General features: G+C 38.6%; 1 protein-coding gene across 4 annotated transcripts in view; it reads left to right on the forward strand.

The window, feature by feature from the left end:
* The first annotated feature begins 115 nt into the window (after nt 1-115).
* ABCG5 (ATP binding cassette subfamily G member 5) overlaps nt 116-17,271 on the forward strand; it is a 35,416-nt gene continuing 18,260 nt past the window's right edge. The window contains exons 1-13 of one of the 4 annotated variants that reach the window (XM_051783148.1): nt 116-412; nt 1,001-1,122; nt 1,566-1,702; nt 1,909-2,007; nt 2,972-3,104; nt 4,477-4,616; nt 5,585-5,714; nt 8,072-8,285; nt 8,550-8,755; nt 9,590-9,728; nt 13,007-13,192; nt 14,846-14,958; nt 16,136-16,336. In XM_051783148.1, the coding sequence (XP_051639108.1) occupies nt 270-412; nt 1,001-1,122; nt 1,566-1,702; nt 1,909-2,007; nt 2,972-3,104; nt 4,477-4,616; nt 5,585-5,714; nt 8,072-8,285; nt 8,550-8,755; nt 9,590-9,728; nt 13,007-13,192; nt 14,846-14,958; nt 16,136-16,332 (1,959 nt within the window). In that variant the 5' untranslated portion in view covers nt 116-269 and the 3' untranslated portion in view covers nt 16,333-16,336. Of the gene's footprint in view, nt 413-548; nt 920-1,000; nt 1,123-1,565; nt 1,703-1,908; nt 2,008-2,971; nt 3,105-4,476; nt 4,617-5,584; nt 5,715-8,071; nt 8,286-8,549; nt 8,756-9,589; nt 9,729-13,006; nt 13,193-14,845; nt 14,959-16,135; nt 16,907-17,271 lie in introns of those variants that run through there. The other 3 variants (XM_051783147.1, XM_051783150.1, XM_051783149.1) reach the window with 3 other exon arrangements.

Below are 17,271 nucleotides of genomic sequence, written 5' to 3' on the forward strand. Positions count from 1 at the left end.
CCGTGGACAGGGAAATATTCCCCTCCTCTGGGACAGTAACAGCTCGGGCTAAAGGTACATCAGATAGCGGCTTCAGCTAATCGCTGATCAGTTGTTCTCAGGAAAAAGAAAGGACCAGGAGCCCCTCTGTTTTCTTTGAGGTGGCAAGTGCTGGGGGCAGCGACCTGCTCTGACCCTGGGACAGCGGGGAGCTGCCCCTGCCTGGCGCTGGTGGAGGCATGGTGGTGGCAGCGCCAGGCACCTGGCCAGAGGCTTGAGGAAGGGAGGCTATGGAGCCCCAGCACCTGAGGATGTCGGGCAGAGTGTCTCCCGCCCTGGAAAAGAGCAGCAGCATTGGGCAGACAGGCGAGACGAAAGCTGGGGCACAGCCATCCGACAGCGTCAGTGTCCAGGGTGTCTCCTACACCATCAGGTAGGGCTGGGGAGGGTAGTACGGAGGGCCCCTGCCTGCCAAGAGCTGCTCCAACCCCAGGGACTGTGGGAAGCGGGGCTGGCACTGGCGGTCTGTGGGTTTGGCTTCAGCCCAGTCCAGGAGGAGGGATGTTTCCAGGCTGCCCACCTCATGGCACTGGGCTGTCTGCCACAGGGGCAGAGCGCGCGGCCCGAGGGAGGCACAGACAGCCTGTCCTCCAGAGGGCTCACCCGTTCTCCTTCAGATGTCTCTGAAGGACATGTGTTAGAGGAGGTTTCCAAAGATTGTGCTCTTTCCCACTGCCTGTGTTACTGCTGCCAGAAGGATAACATAGGCTCTGAGAAAAGGGCCAGGTGGATTAGTGGCTGGCAGACACCGTCAGCAAATAAAGCCACAGTTCATATTTGCCTCTTTGGTTGTAGTCCAAAAGCCTCTTAGCAATTATTCTGAGAAATCTGTTCAGACCTCATTTTATCTTCCAAATAATGCTGAAATGGTTTGTAGCAGGTAGCTATAAACCATTCACTTGCTTTATGCTAGATTTTAAAATATTCTCTATTTAATTTTTATTGATGTTTGTTTTCCAAGAGAGCGTGTTGGCCCATGGTGGAACTTTTCTTTATATTGTAAAAAATGGACCCGGCAAATACTTAAGGATGTTTCGTTTCACATAGAGAGTGGCCAGATTATGGGGATTTTAGGAAATTCTGGTAAGTTGTTCCAGAACCTTGAAAGAAATAATATTGGAGTTAATACTGGTTACTTTCGTAGTGATATGAATGTGACTGAGACCTGTGTTTTAAATAATGAAATTGCAGCTGATTTTAACTTCTGCTTTGTAAAACTGTGGTGCTTGGTTTTCAGAGTTCAATCTTCTGTCATCTAACTAACAATTATAACTTCAGTAACAGATAAGGTTACTTCTAAAGTCAAATGTTCCATGCAAAGTGTGAATTTGTGTGAATTAAACGCTAACTTACATTTCCAGTTTCCTATTTTTCCTCTTAACTAGCTGCATATTCAGGACTATTATTTTAATGTTATTGAGAAAAAAAGCCTTGCTTCTTTTCATATGTCTCCATTCAAATCAAGCTACCACTCTTGGAATCATAACATTCATCTCATCACATGATTAATTTCTTCTGTTTGAAAGGATCTGGGAAAACAACACTTCTGGATGCAATATCAGGAAGACTGACATATAAAGACAGCTTCTTTGGTGAAGTGTATATGAATGGACGTCAGCTGAAGAAGGAACAGTTTAGAGATTGCTTCTCTTATGTACCACAGGTTGATTTCTACATTTATTTTTTGTGCACTGTGCTTCCTTTCATGTAAAGAAAGTTCCTCGTGTAATGGAGTAATGTAGTCTGACTGTGATTATATTAGTAAATTTGGGACAAGTCAGTTTGTATTAATTAAACTTGCATGAGGAGGGACAAGATATTAAATTACTACAGAACTAACTGCTTCTTTCTCTTCACTTTTTTTTTCAGAGTGACACTTTGTTAAGCTTTCTCACCGTACAAGAGTCTTTGACATACACGGCTTTGCTAACTCTTAAGAAATGCTCCAACAACTTCATCAAAAAGAAGGTCTGTATTTTATCGTCTTCCTCCAGAAAGGTAGACATGATGTCATGTAATGCTTTCACCAGCAGCACTTTCCATCCATGACTGTGTTTTATGTTTATGAGGTTTTGTAATCCTCATTCTGCAAATGGGGAGAAATCCTCCTGCTGAGGAGTAGGACCCAAGCTCTGGTGCTCCCCACCTCTGCAAGGGGCTTGTGCTGACACCCCAGGGAATCACCATTATGCTGGGACAAAACCCTCCGCCCAAAGCTGCAGCAGTTACTGCTGCAGGAGATGCTGATGTTGGTATTAAGGTCAGTTCCCCTTTCCCAGCTGATAAACCCAGTTCTCTGGGGTGTTTAGGGCCATGTGTGCTGGCAAGACTCAGGAACAGCAGAAGTGATTTTGACACTTATTCTGGCTCCTGTAGAACATCTCTCATCAACCAGAACAACTCCAAAAAGCACTGGTCTACTAAGCTCCCTACAAGCTATTTTCTTGATAAAATAGGTTTGTTTCAGATTTACTTAAAGGACTCTTTTGAAAGTAAAGATTGGATATTCCTGACCAAAGGCTCTTGTTCTCTGTCTCTTCTCTTCACTGATCTTCCACTCAGTATTTTATACTTCCCCAGGATGGATATGCCTTCGTGCTCCCCAATTTTGGAAGCCAGACTAGCACATTATTCTTCATACCTTGAATTCTAGTCCCACCTCTGAACTCTTCATCTCTTAATGTCAACTGAAGCAAAAATTTACTCATTTCAAAATACATGAAACTAAAATTTTAAAAGATAATTTAAATAATATATTAAAAATAATCAAATAGAAATGAGGCCATATACCTTCCAACTAGAATGGAGCAAGCAGGATATTGGGAAAGCTATATTTTAAAATTATGTCTTTTTCTTCTCTACTTTTTACCATTGCACACAGGTATCTGAGTTGGTCTGTGTTTAGTCTATTAAAATTGTAATTATTTTTCAGGTAGATGCAGTCATGACTGAGCTGAGTCTCGGCCACATGGCTGACAAAATAATTGGAAGCCATAATACTGGAGGAATTTCTGGGGGTGAGAGGCGTCGGGTATCGGTTGCAGCCCAGCTGTTACAAGATCCCAGTAAGTACCACTGCATGGATTTTTAAAATAAACCTGTGTAACTTTGTACTCCTACCATAGGCTTCCATAAACCACTTTAAAATACAGAAGCATTTACATTCTGTAATTCAGCAAAAGCTACTGTTGTAATAACAGAAAAGGATAGAATAGTAACTGAGGTCTACCATTAATCTGTTAGCTGATCTTGGAAAGCAGACAGTGAAAAAATCTTAGGGACTGAGCATAGGTTTAGACTTGCACTTATCCATTTTAAGTCTTTCTCAGCTCTCTCTTCCCAAATGTTGGTTGTGGCCCATTAATTTATAGGTTTTGAGCACATTAGAGCCATATATATACAAACACTGAGCCTTGCAGTGGAGTCCCTGCCATTGAGCTATGTATGCACGAGCAACACGTATGTTCCAGAGCGAAAAAATTCCACTGAGTGAAAATGAAAGCAGAATGACTATAGAAGGATTATCCATGGGGAAAAATCACTGTAAATTTAGTCAATTTTGAGATCGTTTCTTGAATTTGCCAGAATCTTATGGAGTAAATGTACAGCAGGCATTTGTTGGATGCTGGAATTATTGTAGCAATGCAGATATGCTAGAACTGCATATCAGGCAGCAAGGAGCACTTAAATAGTAAAGTAAGATGTATCACTGTTTCTTATGACCCCTGGGGAGTTCATTGGGTGTAGTTATTGCTTAGTAAGTCACTAAACTCTATAGTAAACACTATAGATAATAATAACACTAATTCTGTGTAGATAAACCTATAGTGAAAGCTTTTCTCCCTTCTTACCCTGATCAAGGTTGGACTGCCCTCTTCTGTGCTATGTCTCATCTATAAAAAAATAATGGATTTGACTATAAGTTTTTCCCTTCCATGTGCAATAAAATAATGAAGAAAATGTAGTAATCCCCTCTAGCTCCCCTCTAGCTCCAATTACAAATGCTGTATTTTAACAACTCTTGGTTTGTTCATGATCAATTCTGTGTGTATATATAGATTTAATTCAGATTATAACTTCTCGCTAATTTTTAAGTTATATTTACATTTACATACATGCTGAAATTTATCATTATTGTTCTTAGAAGCAGATGTATACATCAATTCTATTTTGGTAATTTTCAGATTTTACCTGAATTTAGAAAAAAAATATTACGCTTTGATCCTGCAGTAGTTTTTTATGTCCTCATTCCTGGTCATTGTAACTGAACCACTGGAACTAACTTAAACTGAAAGATCACATCATGGTGATCTGCTTTACATGTGGAACTTCACATGTAAAGTAATTTCTATATTATTTGCTTCTTTTAAAGGCAGAAGCTGTAGGACTTTCTCCTCATTTACCTGAATTTTAAAGCTATTCCTTGTCATTTGACAGAGGTTATGCTACTTGATGAGCCAACGACAGGGCTGGACTGCCTGACTGCAAACCAGCTGGTCTTGCTTCTCTCAGAGCTTGCACACAGAGGCAGGATTGTGATTCTTACAATTCATCAGCCTCGCTCAGAACTCTTCAGGGTAAACGATATCTACTCACTATTGGCTTTTTTTTTTAATACCTAGGTTCTTTTCAGGACAGAAATACAAGATCCAGTGTAGTTGCCTGCATAGGGTCTCCTCCTTCCCCTTGCATAAATACAGGCTTGTCTTGAACTTTACAACTCTGGCCTTCGGCCAGTCACGGGGCACTTTGGGACACATATTGCCCTGTGAAAACAGTATGCACACTAACTGTGTGCCTAACCTTTGTGTTATACAACTACCCAAATCAAAACCACTGGGAGAAGCCATGTCAAGGGATGTGGGTAAACCTTGGTCGTGTGGTGGGGCTGGTCTGCCTTGCAGGGCTTGTGCTGTGGAGAGTGTTTCTCCCTTCCCATCACTGTTTCTTGCTTTGCTCTCCTGACACATCCACCACCTCCATGTGAATGCAAGAAACCTCTTCCCTGGCTGACTGAATGGAAGTGGTTGTGGAGCCAGAGGGGAGCAACTGTGCTTTTCTGGACTGAAAGCAGTCCTGGTGCCTTGAGAACATGGATTGATCATAGCTGGTAGGAGCCTTGCCCCGGAAAATGTTCATCCAAAGAGCAGTGCTGTTGAAGTCCTGAAGCACTTCAGGATAATCTTGCCAACAATTTGGGGATTTTACAGCCAAAGGAGGTCATCAGTAAGTGAAAGTGCATTAGAAGTGAAGTCATAAAGCCCCAGCACCTATTTCTGTTTGTGGATTACCTCTGTGTGCTGCTATTGCTGACAGATTTGAGAAGCACTAGTTTTACAAGCTTAAAGATGTGTCATTTTACATAACTGCTGAAAGGAGTGAAAGAAAGGACAAACTTCCTTTGAGGGAAATATACTAAGGAAGTTTGAATGTGTCAAAATTATTTTTCCTGTCAAAGCATTTCTATTACCAAGACAGTAGCTGTACTCAAGAATTAATGCATTTCTCAGTACTTATTGCTAATATATTAATTTGTCTCTGACAGTTATTTGACAAAATAGCCATCATGAGCTTTGGAGAAATGGTTTTCTGTGGGAACCCTATGGAAATGATCACATTTTTTAGTGACTGCGGCTATTCTTGTCCTGAACAATCAAATCCTTTTGACTACTTTGGTAAGTTTGTCTAAGTTGTTTTAGTAAAACAATTTGTTTTATTCACCAAATTAAAGTTTTTCCAGAGGTAGAAATGTGTTTGAATTCTTCCCCAACTCTGTAATTATATTCAGCTCAGAGAGAGGGCTAGGCTGACTCCATAAAATGGCCAAGTTTGCAGTAGGCCTGAAATACAGCAGAAAGGAGTAAACTACCAATAGAAAAGGAATCTCAGCTTCTGAAACCTGTGGATTCCTGATGGCATTTCTCTATGGCTATTCATTGGATGTTGGAAAAAGAGTTGGATCCCAAAACTGTGGGAAGTCCCATGCTCTTATGGACTCTGTGATGCCAAGCAATAGGAAACAGTTGTTGCCTGGAGGAAAGGATGTAGAATAAATATGGGATGACTTGAGGCATCAGTTTCCAGGGATTCTGAGTTTGAGGTTTCCCAAAGTTTGGGGAGTTGCTAATGCCAGGGTGAACTACTGGAACAGAGCATATGGATGCATCAGGAGTTGATGATAGCAAGCTGCTGGCACAAGCTGAAGAGTACTGTTTTACCAATTCAGGATGAAAAAAAGGGTCAGTATGAGACTTTGGAAATGAGACTTGGTTTTGCTGCAGGACATCCACGTGCTTGCTCCACACAGGTACACATTTGAAGAGAATGTGTACGTGTTCGTGTTGTGTGCATTTATGTGTACACATATACATACATGTATATAACTCTCTTGCTAAAGCTAATTTCTGACAGTACCAGCTAAGCACTAACCAGGGAATTTGACCAATCCAAAAAGCTGCATTCAGAGGAGGCAGTGTTTTCCTGTTGTCTAGATGGCATCCTAAACTCAGTGAGAAGAGAGGATGGTTGTTGACATAAAGCTAAATGGGATGAAGCTGAAAATACTGATATGACAGTGAGGATAATTTTGCCTTCATGAATTTGAATAGTCTTGAAAAGCATAGATGATTTGAGATTTAGACCCACTTTTAAAAAAGCTTGGTGAAGAGAGTACTGCATTCTTCGAATGTCAACCTTTGAATTTGACAAGAAAGGGAAAAAATACAGTTTAGAGCAAAGAATCATCAGAATATTTAGTCTTTGGAAAATTGGTAGTTTATATTTTTTGTGCAATTTGATGTGAATGAAGGGACAGATTCTGATATAATTTACACCAGCAGAGAAAAATATATCCTATGTATTGAGTGTGGATTATATTATTGAACTATCACATGTATTTATAAAAAAAATACTAATGCGTGGTAGACAATAGCTATTTGGTCTAGTTAGTTGTCGGTGCTATAATTCTTTTAAAGCACACCTGCTTGCCATTTATTTCCTGTGTCACTTCCAGCAAGTCACACTGGCCAAATTTTAAAAAGTGTTTGTATGTTTCAGATGTTCATATTTGCAAAAGTGAAGACTTCATTTTGGATATGTTTACCATTAAAGACAATTCTGATAAATTCCAACTTTCAGAACACCAGGGAACTGTTAATAAGCTTAGTTCAGGTTTTGAGAACAGATGAAGAATCTTGGACAAGGTCTTCTTTTCTCTTGTTGAATTTGTATTTTCAAGTTGAACAAACATTGCAACACTGAAATCTAAGGATGAGAGAAACCTTAGGAATAAATAAACAATGAAGATATCTTACCAGATGTAGAAGAGTAATTTAAAATTCCGTAAGAACAAATATTCCTGAGAACAACAATCCAGTTTCTGTAACCTTAGCTAATTCATTGCTATTAGGGAAAAGGGAAATTTCTAAGGCATTTTAGCACAATTGCTGAATCTGCATTTGTGAACATAGAACACACAAAGTTCCCATCTGCCAATGAAAGAATTACTGGTGTTAGGAATATGTTTAGGTGGATTTCTTAGAAAGGAACATTAACTCTGTGAAGTATCTACCTTTTCTAAGTTCCATGGCAGTCAGTAATATTTCCTTCAGCTTGGGCTGAGCCTGCTTGGGGAATTTTACCTGCTCAACATCCTCTAACTTCATATTAAAAGACAAGCATGTCTGCAAAGGAGGTAGGTGAAGCCCAACAATGCAGTTACAGCTTTGTGCTCTGCAGGGAGAAGGCTAAAGGTCTGACCAGCAATCCACTCAGGCCTTGCATTTCCAGATCAAGACCTTGAACTGCAGGGTCTTACAGAGGCCACGAAACACAGATTTGTTGTGACTGCACAGTAATTCATTCATGTTGCACCTAACAGAAGGGAGGAGTAAAAGAAACCTCAAATACTTTCAATGGATCTTTTCTTCTTTGCAGCTTTTAGGATGGAGGCAAAGATAAATTGGTTGCAAGGGGAGAGAGATAGGAAGGGAAAGTGAAGTGTATATATAGTAAAAGCTTTGTAAATTTACAGTGGATCTGACATCTGTGGACACCCGAAGCAAGGAACGTGAACTCGAAACCTACAGTAGGGTTCAGGAAATTGTATCATCCTACAAAAACTCGGAGATTTTCAGCAAAGTACTGACAACCATTGAAAAAACAAAGTATATGAAAGACCTGCCACCAATACCACTTAAAAATAAAGACTCACCCAGTACCTTTTACAAAATATGGGTTCTTTTACGGTAAGACTTTTTTCCCCTTTTTTTGAAGAATTTTTTTCTTTTCTACTAATCTTTCAGGTCCCATCCACACTTCCCCCTTGCCCCATATATAAATGCACTTTCTTGGTTGTTTTCGTCTCCCACTATACTTGTCCCTGTCTTTTTTAATCTATTAACTTTTTGTGGGCACTGTCTGTACAACATTTTTTCAAAGCTAAATACCCTACCAACATGTGGTCGGTCGTAGCTAACAAGTATATTGTTGCTGTTTTGTTTCATTGTCAGGAGGACAACAAGAAACTTCTCCAGAGACAAGACAGGCATCGTCATGCGTCTCCTCCAGAATCTGTTGTTTGGCTTGTTTATAGCCTTTTTCCTCCTTAGACTGAAGAATGACCTGGTAAAAGGAGCTGTGCAGGACCGCGTGGGGCTTGTCTACCAGTGCGTGAGTGCCCCGCCCTACACAGGGATGCTCAATGCTGTTGCCCTTTGTGAGTTTCTGTCCTGTGTTATGTGCAGCAGCAGGTATTGCTGCCACCATCTCATAAATAGGAAAACATTTTTTTTTTTGAAGATAGTAGTTTAAAGGATCTTTACGGTTTTAGGCAATGTCAGAGCTGATAGAGAAGCACAAAATTCAGTGGAATTCAAAGGAATATGCCTTGGTCCCTGCCTCTCCCTTTTACAGCTGGCCTGTGCATGGAAGGTTTATTCTAAATTGTGCAAAAGACCTTAATTTGCCTGTGTGTAGCATTATAAAGGCAGGACAAAGTCTTCGTCTAGTTAACATCCTAAGTGAGATCAAAACCAAACACATGGAAAGGATTCAAGTACAAAACTGCTTTGACAACAATTAACCATAATAGGGTTTATGAGCATTATGTGACGATTACACTTTTTTAGAGGGTGTTTCTCTTACAACTACCATACTGAGAGCGACAGCAGTTTCTATTTACAGCCCTAAAAATTGCTCTACTCACATAGGGAACATACACTGCTGTCATCACCGTGAAATCAGAGTACCTTGATGAATTATCCACTGACAATGGGATTTCTCATGTCTTCAACTTGTATGTGCAAAAAAGATAAGGCTGTCCTGCATGCTGCCAAGTTAGGCCTCGTTCATTAGGCTTACCAATGTTTACAATGTGAAGGGAGCACGTTTGGCATTTATAGTGGGGAAAAAGTGATCAGAGTGGTTGAGGCTGAATGTTTCTGATATATTCTCAAGCTTGTCTCTGTGCTTCGGGTCATTTTTACTAGCAACAAGTCTTGTTCTTTCTATTTAATGGTAATTTAATTTATTTCTTGTATATTTAATCCAGTCACACCTTTACGTGCTATCAGCGACCAAGAAAGCAAAGATGGCTTGTATAAGAAGTGGCAAATGCTTTTAGCTTATATAGTACATTTCCTGCCCTTCAGTGTTATCAGCGTGGCAATTTTCAGCGTCTTTATATACTGGTAAGCACCTCTACCGTCTGTTGGATTGTCATTTTCTTTTTGTTACCAGTTTCAATTACCACGTCAGCAACAGGCCTCCTGGCATGGCTTCCTGCTATTGTCTCTCAGAATGATTACAGAGAAAACTTAAGGAAAAATGACACAAATTTAGCTCTGCTCTTTCAGGCAGAGTTAAAAACACTTTCAGAGTAAGTAAGTTACCAGTTCTCTAGGTAACTTGGAAAGTTTTAATGGACCTGGGACAGTTATCATTCTTGTGTCATAGTGAAAGCAGGAAGTGTCATTTTACATCACATTTAGAAAAATGTCATTTACATCACATTTAGAAAAATAGGAAATAAAAGGAAAAAAAAGAAGTGAGAAAGTCAGCCATAGGTATGTGACAATAACAAAACTTCATATTTCCTGGGATATATGTGCTTTAGCTATAGCATATGAAAGTGATAAAATCTGGATCCTTCTCTTACACCCTTCAGAAAAAGGCACCCTAGTGGATTTCTGATAAGTGGGAGCGAGTGTTTGATTATAAAGCTTCCCTTTTCCCCCCCGGTACGTTAATTTCATTGCATCATTGTAAAGTAGTATCACCCTCAGAATGGGGTGATGAGATGGGTCATCTGCTTGTTGCCTTATCTGTCATATAGGTCTGCTCTTCTTCACTTCTATTCCATTGATTTCTCACCTGTAACCGAATAGCAAAGTACTAAAGACCAATTTCTGCCCTCCAATATTTTTCTTTTCTGATTATGAAAGGAGAGATGTCTAGTGCACTAAAGTTTGTTTTCCTGGGACAGTAGCAATTGCATGGCAGTCTATAGTAAAATATATAAAAATGTTGAGCAGTCCTTGTTTGAAAACATGGATGCATGTTCTCTGCTTAGCTGTTGGAAAATGGTAAGTGGATAGACCCCTGTAAAGGAACTGAAGTGCAGGAGCTGTTGTGCTGTAGCTGTGCATGTTAGTGCTCTTCCTCTGCTATAAGACACCCTTAGGCAATTTGAAAATGGATGGAGTACAACTGCACCAAATCACTTGGACTACTGAATCAGAACTTCTGCACAGGGACCTAGTCTGCCATTTCCCCCCCCCTCCCATATATTAAAACTCAGGGGGAAAAAAAAGACTATTCTTGTCTTCCTTCTGATCTGTAGTAGGTAATGAGGGAAAGTGCTCACTCAGCATTTACCTAATCCTTTCCATTTGGGATCTCAATAACTGTCAGCTCCTAGAGGGAAAGACAAAAACCCTGAGAGGAAGATTTGTGCTCCTCCAGATGTGAGAACTTGCATGTATGGGTAGGGTTTTTTCATAGTTTGGTATTAATATTAAAGTTAGCCACCTTTCCTTTTGTCCCCTTAGCTACCTGGGCTTTTATTTCTGCAAGCTGTCAGTGCTGCCTGCTTCAGGCAGGGCTCCCTGAGAAGTCTTTTTTTCACAAACAAGCAGAAATTACTCTTCCTCCTGCTAAGTGCTGTGCTAACCTTCTGTTTGTGACTGCTAGTGAGCTGGTGGCTGAGAAAACAGCCATTTAGGAAGCACCTTTTCGGGCTCAGTGACATGCTCACTCCTTAACAAACAGGAAATTCTTATGGGCAGAGACTTTGCCCTTGTGCTTTGGCAGCCTCAAACACAACCAACAATAAATAGTGGGGTTCCAGTTAATGGATAATATTTGCAGATATTAGCCTCCACATATGTTTCATATATTGTGGTTATTTGGAAGCCATTGGTGATGTGTCAAAGTGATTTCACAGTGCTTTTAGATCTCTTAAGGCAAGCAGTTTCTCTGTGAAATTTTGACAGTTGTATCTGTGCAGGACTAAACTTTCCTGGATGGACTAACTTTTTAAGAGGCTTTAATAGCCTCTGGCATGTGTTCCTATGAGTCATTTCTCACAGAGTTTGTTTTTGTAGGGTCACGAAGTTGGGTCAGACAGACCCAAACTCTTACCTGATCAGACACAAGGCAGGTCTGGCCAAGATCGGATAGAGCCTCTTTTACAATCGAATGTACTGTGTGTATGCAGATTTTCCTAGCTAAAGATACTTCTGGGAAATGTTCTGACAGTTCACATCATGCTACTATTCTATTACTGTAATATTCTGTCTTTGAGCTGGGTTTTTTTATTCTCTCTTAGGCTTTTTTCCATACCCCAGATTTACTAGTCTGTATCTACATAGCTCTGTGTAAAGTATTAAAGCATCTCAGAGAAGGTGATACTTTTACACTGGGACTTGGAAAGCTGTTTCTTCTGCATCAATCTGTGCTTAAAGGTTGTTAAATACCTGCTAGCTCGTTGAGTGTTTAATACTTGAAGAGTTAATGTTCATCTATCTGTTTATAAGTTATTCTGGTGTTACAACAAACACTACAGGAAAGCCTGGGAGAAAATTAATGCTTCTATTTTAAGACCGTATTCAAACATGGTGGATAAAAAAAAAGTTACAGGGCCTTGCACTGAGCAACAGGAAAAGAAAATTAAATGTGGAATTGCTGCTTGTTAGCTAAGCAAAGCATGCAGTCTGCACCTTGTGTAAGGCAATTTTGGTATGACATATTTTGGAAAAAGAGTATTATGTTACCGTGTAATAAAAGGTTTTGTCATCTGTCATATACACTGTAAGGCTGAATTGAGCTTACCAAGCCATTACTGGCCTTTTTTTACTTTTTAATCTTTAGTACAGATTGAGAGGACTCTTTCCCTTTGCTTAGACAGGGAAAAACTGGAAACAGCATGTTCTATTAAAGAGTGCAGAAGTATGGAGGAAATTGCAATTATACAAATTACATGGGTAGCAAATTAATTAGCCTTCCTTTTAATTGACTATATCTGTATTTACATTTGTGTGCACAGTATCAGAAGTGCAAAATCCCATCTGTTAATTACCTGCATAAAAATGCTCTTTAACTATGTGACTTACATGAATAACTCATTGCAAAGACTCTAAAAGGAGAAGGATGTTAATTTAAGGAATTGTAAAAGCCATGGTGGTTGTCTTGAAACAACATGAGTTTCTACAACAGTTAAGTCTTTTCATAACCCTCTTTAATCTAGTTGGAGGAAACCTAATATATCTGCACTTACATCACAATATTAAGTGCATGTCCTTTATGTTAAGATTCCAAACAACACATTAAGGGTTAAGGCATAAACTGTTCACTTAAGGAGCTGTAACTGCAAAAAAAAAAAAACAAAACAGAGACAAAAATACTAAATTTTCGAAGTTTAGTACACAAACCTTGTTTTTTAAATGTTCTTTTGCTCATTTTTGTACAGGACTATAGGGTTGTATCCTGATGCTTCCAGATTTGGAATTTTCTTTGCTGCTGTTCTAGCGTCTCATATAATTGGTGAGCTACTAACACTAGTTATACTTGGCATGGTTCAAAACCCAAATATAGTCCAAAGTGGAGTGGTGCTACTTAATTCAGCTGGTGTGATAGTGGGAACAGGACTAGTAAGGTAAGAAAAAACTTATTTTGTTATAGTGTTAGTGTTAAAATGAACTACCTAAAGAAGAGTTTTCTGAACATTCTGTATTGCAGAAGTCCAATAATGCACAGGTAGTAATGGAAAGCAAGTGCAACTGTGCTCCTTCAGAGGTAGAACTACCTAATCTTGTTAGACCTTGTACTAAATACAGAAACCAGACACTTAATATCTCTAGATATCAACAAAGATATTGAAGATTTCCCCCACTTTTTGCAAATAAATTGAAGATAAAATGGAACAATTAATATCTATAAGCTCACATGAATTCTTTCACTGAAGCTGACATTATGATGTGAAATGCTGTCCTCATTAAAGCAGCCTACCAAAAAAACTATTCATACAGCTTTTAGTAACTGCTGAAACTTATCAGACACTAAACATTGATAATGATGGTTTAAAAAAGCAGTTGTTCTCAACTATCTTACTAGTGTTATTCTCCAGTTTAGTCTGTAATTTTTTCAGTCACTTTTTCTACCTGTGCAGATTGAACTAAATGAAAATAATAAATAAAAAAGTAGTATAGTAAATATGTGGGAAATTTGTGATCCACTTGCTCTATTACTGTGCAAATAAATGGTTTTGCACTGTAATTGCATGAAGTTTGAACAGTTTTCCCCTTGTAATTGTCAATAGTGAAATTGCTGGGGTTTTTTTGAGGAACTTAACCAGAGTAAATGTGTAATTGTCAAATGAAGTTTTCTTTATATGTGAGCAAGTAGGAGATGCTCACCTGAGTCCCTCCCAGAGAAAATGAAGAAAGCCCAGTGATGTCGAGTTATTCTCAAGAAAACTGTATGAGTCTTCACAATGTTGATAATGCTTTGTCTCTTCAAAGTAGATCCCAGCTAATACTTATCAAATAAAGCTAGGTTAATGTCTATTTTTTTGGTCCCTGCCTAATTTCAGGAAGTTGTATGTTTACAGTGACAAGACAGTTATTCCTGCTACCATAGTCTAATGCCTTAATGATAATTTTTAAAAGTATTAAAATGGTTTTTAACCTTATTTTACAGTAGAGACAATGCTAATTAATATTTTTGATTAATCTTCATAGGCAGTGAAGTATGTTAAAAATAGCATTGAGACTTGGGTTGCTGGGTTTTATTCTGTTAATTTTTTTCTTTAATTATAAAGTCTTGAAGTATTTTAGGTGCTGAAATTGCCCAGTCTTTCTAAATGTTTCTTCTCACTATTTTTGCTTCATTCTTGTTTTGTTATTACTGCTCCAGTGAATTGCTATTCAATGTTTTTTGGTTTTGAAGGTAGAGGGGGGGGGTGTGGTTTCTTACTTTGGAAGCAATACATTTTGGCAACTAAGGTTTATACTGGGTCTTGTCATTTTCAGTTTATCACTGCAGTGTGAACAGCAAACCACCACAGAATTATTTGTGACTGTCCATAAACATGTCAGGGCTGAATGTTATGACACTGTACCAAAGCCAGAGACAGCCTTCACGGTTGTCTTCTTACTTAGCTGTAAAAATGGACTTTATGTTTGAAAAACCTACAGGTACAGACAAGAACTGTTTCTGTCGCAGGCTACAACCAATGATGAGAGCTTGTTTTCATTTGGGGGCTCTTGGAATTTAGCAAAAGCCAGTTTAACTTCTCTGTTTCTTTAAGGACCATCGAAGAAATGCCAACACCTTTTAAACTACTCAGTTTTCTTACCTTTCAAAAATACACCAGCGAAGTTCTTATAGTCAATGAATTTTATGGCTTAAACTTCACATGTGGTAAGTGTTCAAAAAAAGAAGTCCATTATAAATAATTTTAATGAGGTGTTGATGCTTATTTTCCTTCTACATACGTGTATCTTGATAAAATAAAGATAACTTTTGAGTTGTTAAAAAATGCTTACTAATTACTAAAGACTATAATGCCTCGTCAGCAAGCTAGACCAGAGTTTGATTCTTTTGTTTCAACCATTTCTCATTCTTTCACAGTTCTTCATCTTTCTCTTCTTCACCTGTTCTCTTATCCTGTCTTTGGGGGCATTTTGGAAATTAAGTTTGTAACAGGCTGCAAAGTTTTTCGGAGCAGTGTTACGCAAATAGAAGATTAATAGAATTGCACAATATAAGATCAAACATCAGTGCAGGGAATACTGACAGGTAACACCTGACCAGATGTTTGTTTTAATAGTAGTGAGGCTTCAGTTCAAGTACTGAATAATACTAGTGATAGTGAGTCTTCAGTACCATGTTACCATGGTACACATTGAGCAGCTTGGATCTGTCAGGCTGTGCTTTGCTGGTTGTGAGCAAGATAAGCAGCAAAACATTAGAATCAATCAGGTTGTCAGCGTTGGTAGCTAACATCCATTAGTGGGGGTAAAACTTACAGCTTTGGACCTATCCTAAGATATGTGGGGCTTTGTAGCCAGGTGTCTCTGCTCCTCTCCAAGGCTATATATTCTGTACCCATTAATCTCTCTTACCCTCTTTATTACAAGAGCACAAATAGCAACTGCTGGAAAACAAATCCATGACTTTGTTAGTACTAACAAACAGCTCGTTTTTAATGTGCCTTTCAGACAGTCCCATTTCTTGAATTTTGGAACCACTCAACACATCTGAAGCCTCTAAGTCTACCACATGGGGCACCTTGCTTCTTGAGGCCCTTCCAGATAATGTGTCTGAAAAGCCATAAATCTTTGTTTGGCGTAAACAAAAGACAGAGCTCCTAGTGACCCTTTTTTCTTCCCTTCAAAAAGTGTGGCATAGATTAACTGCAGAAACATATGGCTTCTCTGTTGTTATTCCAAAGTGCTGACAAACACTGCTGTGGGTATAGTTAATAATTGAAATTACATCAGGGCTGGGTGTATTAAATGCGTGAGATAGATAATGAGGTCTGAGTTTTAATTTTATTGACTTATCTGCTAAAGAAGCTATTTGTTTCTTTTGACAGGTGGAGCCAACAGTTCCACTGCAAATAATGCTGCATGCATTTTCTCTCAAGGCATTCAGTTCATTGACAAAAACTTCCCTGGTGCCTTGTCCCGGTTCACAATCGATTTCCTAATACTCTATGCTTTTCTACCGGTACTTGCCATTATAGCAATTCTAAGCTTCAAAATAAGGGAGAGAATTATTGACAGGCAATAAAAAGGTAGGAGTTCCAACAATGTCTAATGCTACACTTGTGACTTTATTATGGCCAAAGGCTTAAATTATTGGATTTTAGATAGTATTTAAGTGATTACACATTCATCTCATGTTTGTTTCCATCTTGAAAAACAATGTTCTCTTAAGAGTGTGACTGGCTTCCAGATATTGGTATTCTCACTCCTGTCCCAGATCAGTCATAATCAACAGTATTTCATGTTTTAAAGGACTTTTTGAATTTAATTTTGTTAGCTGTTGCTGACAATTTCTAACAACATAGCAGTGGTGCTCTAATTTTTTTCCTCATTATTTTGGTTTTTAACTATTACCAATAAGCAGAGGGGTACAACTGCTAGTAAATCTCATTTCTAGAATTGTATTTTAAGTCCCATGCTTTGTTTTGATACCATTTTAGGGATTTGTAGAAAGGAAACAAACCAAATAAATGTAAAGACAGAATGAAGAGGTCACTCCACTTTACTCTTACACACACTATACAACCAAGGAGTGCAGATTTTGTAGCAGTATCAAAGTTACCCAACATGTTTTTGCCTTGTGAATGATGGTAAATCAGTGAAGACAGTTATTTATATCTATTCCTTCTTTCAAGTTCTAAATCTTGTTTCGAAAGCAGTTTGTGAATTACTAGAAAACAAATTTGTTTAATAAGGTTTTGGTTTTGTTCAATAAAATGTCAATTAATAGGCAAAAATCATAAAAGTTGTTTGTCAGTTCTTGGAAGCAATGTCATTTTTGTCTTCGGAAATTATTCTTGTGGGTCTCTCAAAATTGAAAGCATAAGAGACACAGAATTCCTTCATTTTGTAACTTATTTTGATGTTCAGTGAAGAAATTATTTTTTGCAGAGGGATTGCTAGAGATTTCTTTAAGTATATTCGTATCTTAAAATTCCATAATTACGTAATTAGTTTTATATGA

This window comes from Manacus candei, unplaced genomic scaffold (genome assembly GCF_025592945.1).
Source record: "Manacus candei isolate 608988 ecotype Guabito, Panama unplaced genomic scaffold, ASM2559294v1 h1tg000017l, whole genome shotgun sequence".
Taxonomy (NCBI): Eukaryota; Metazoa; Chordata; class Aves; order Passeriformes; family Pipridae; genus Manacus; species Manacus candei.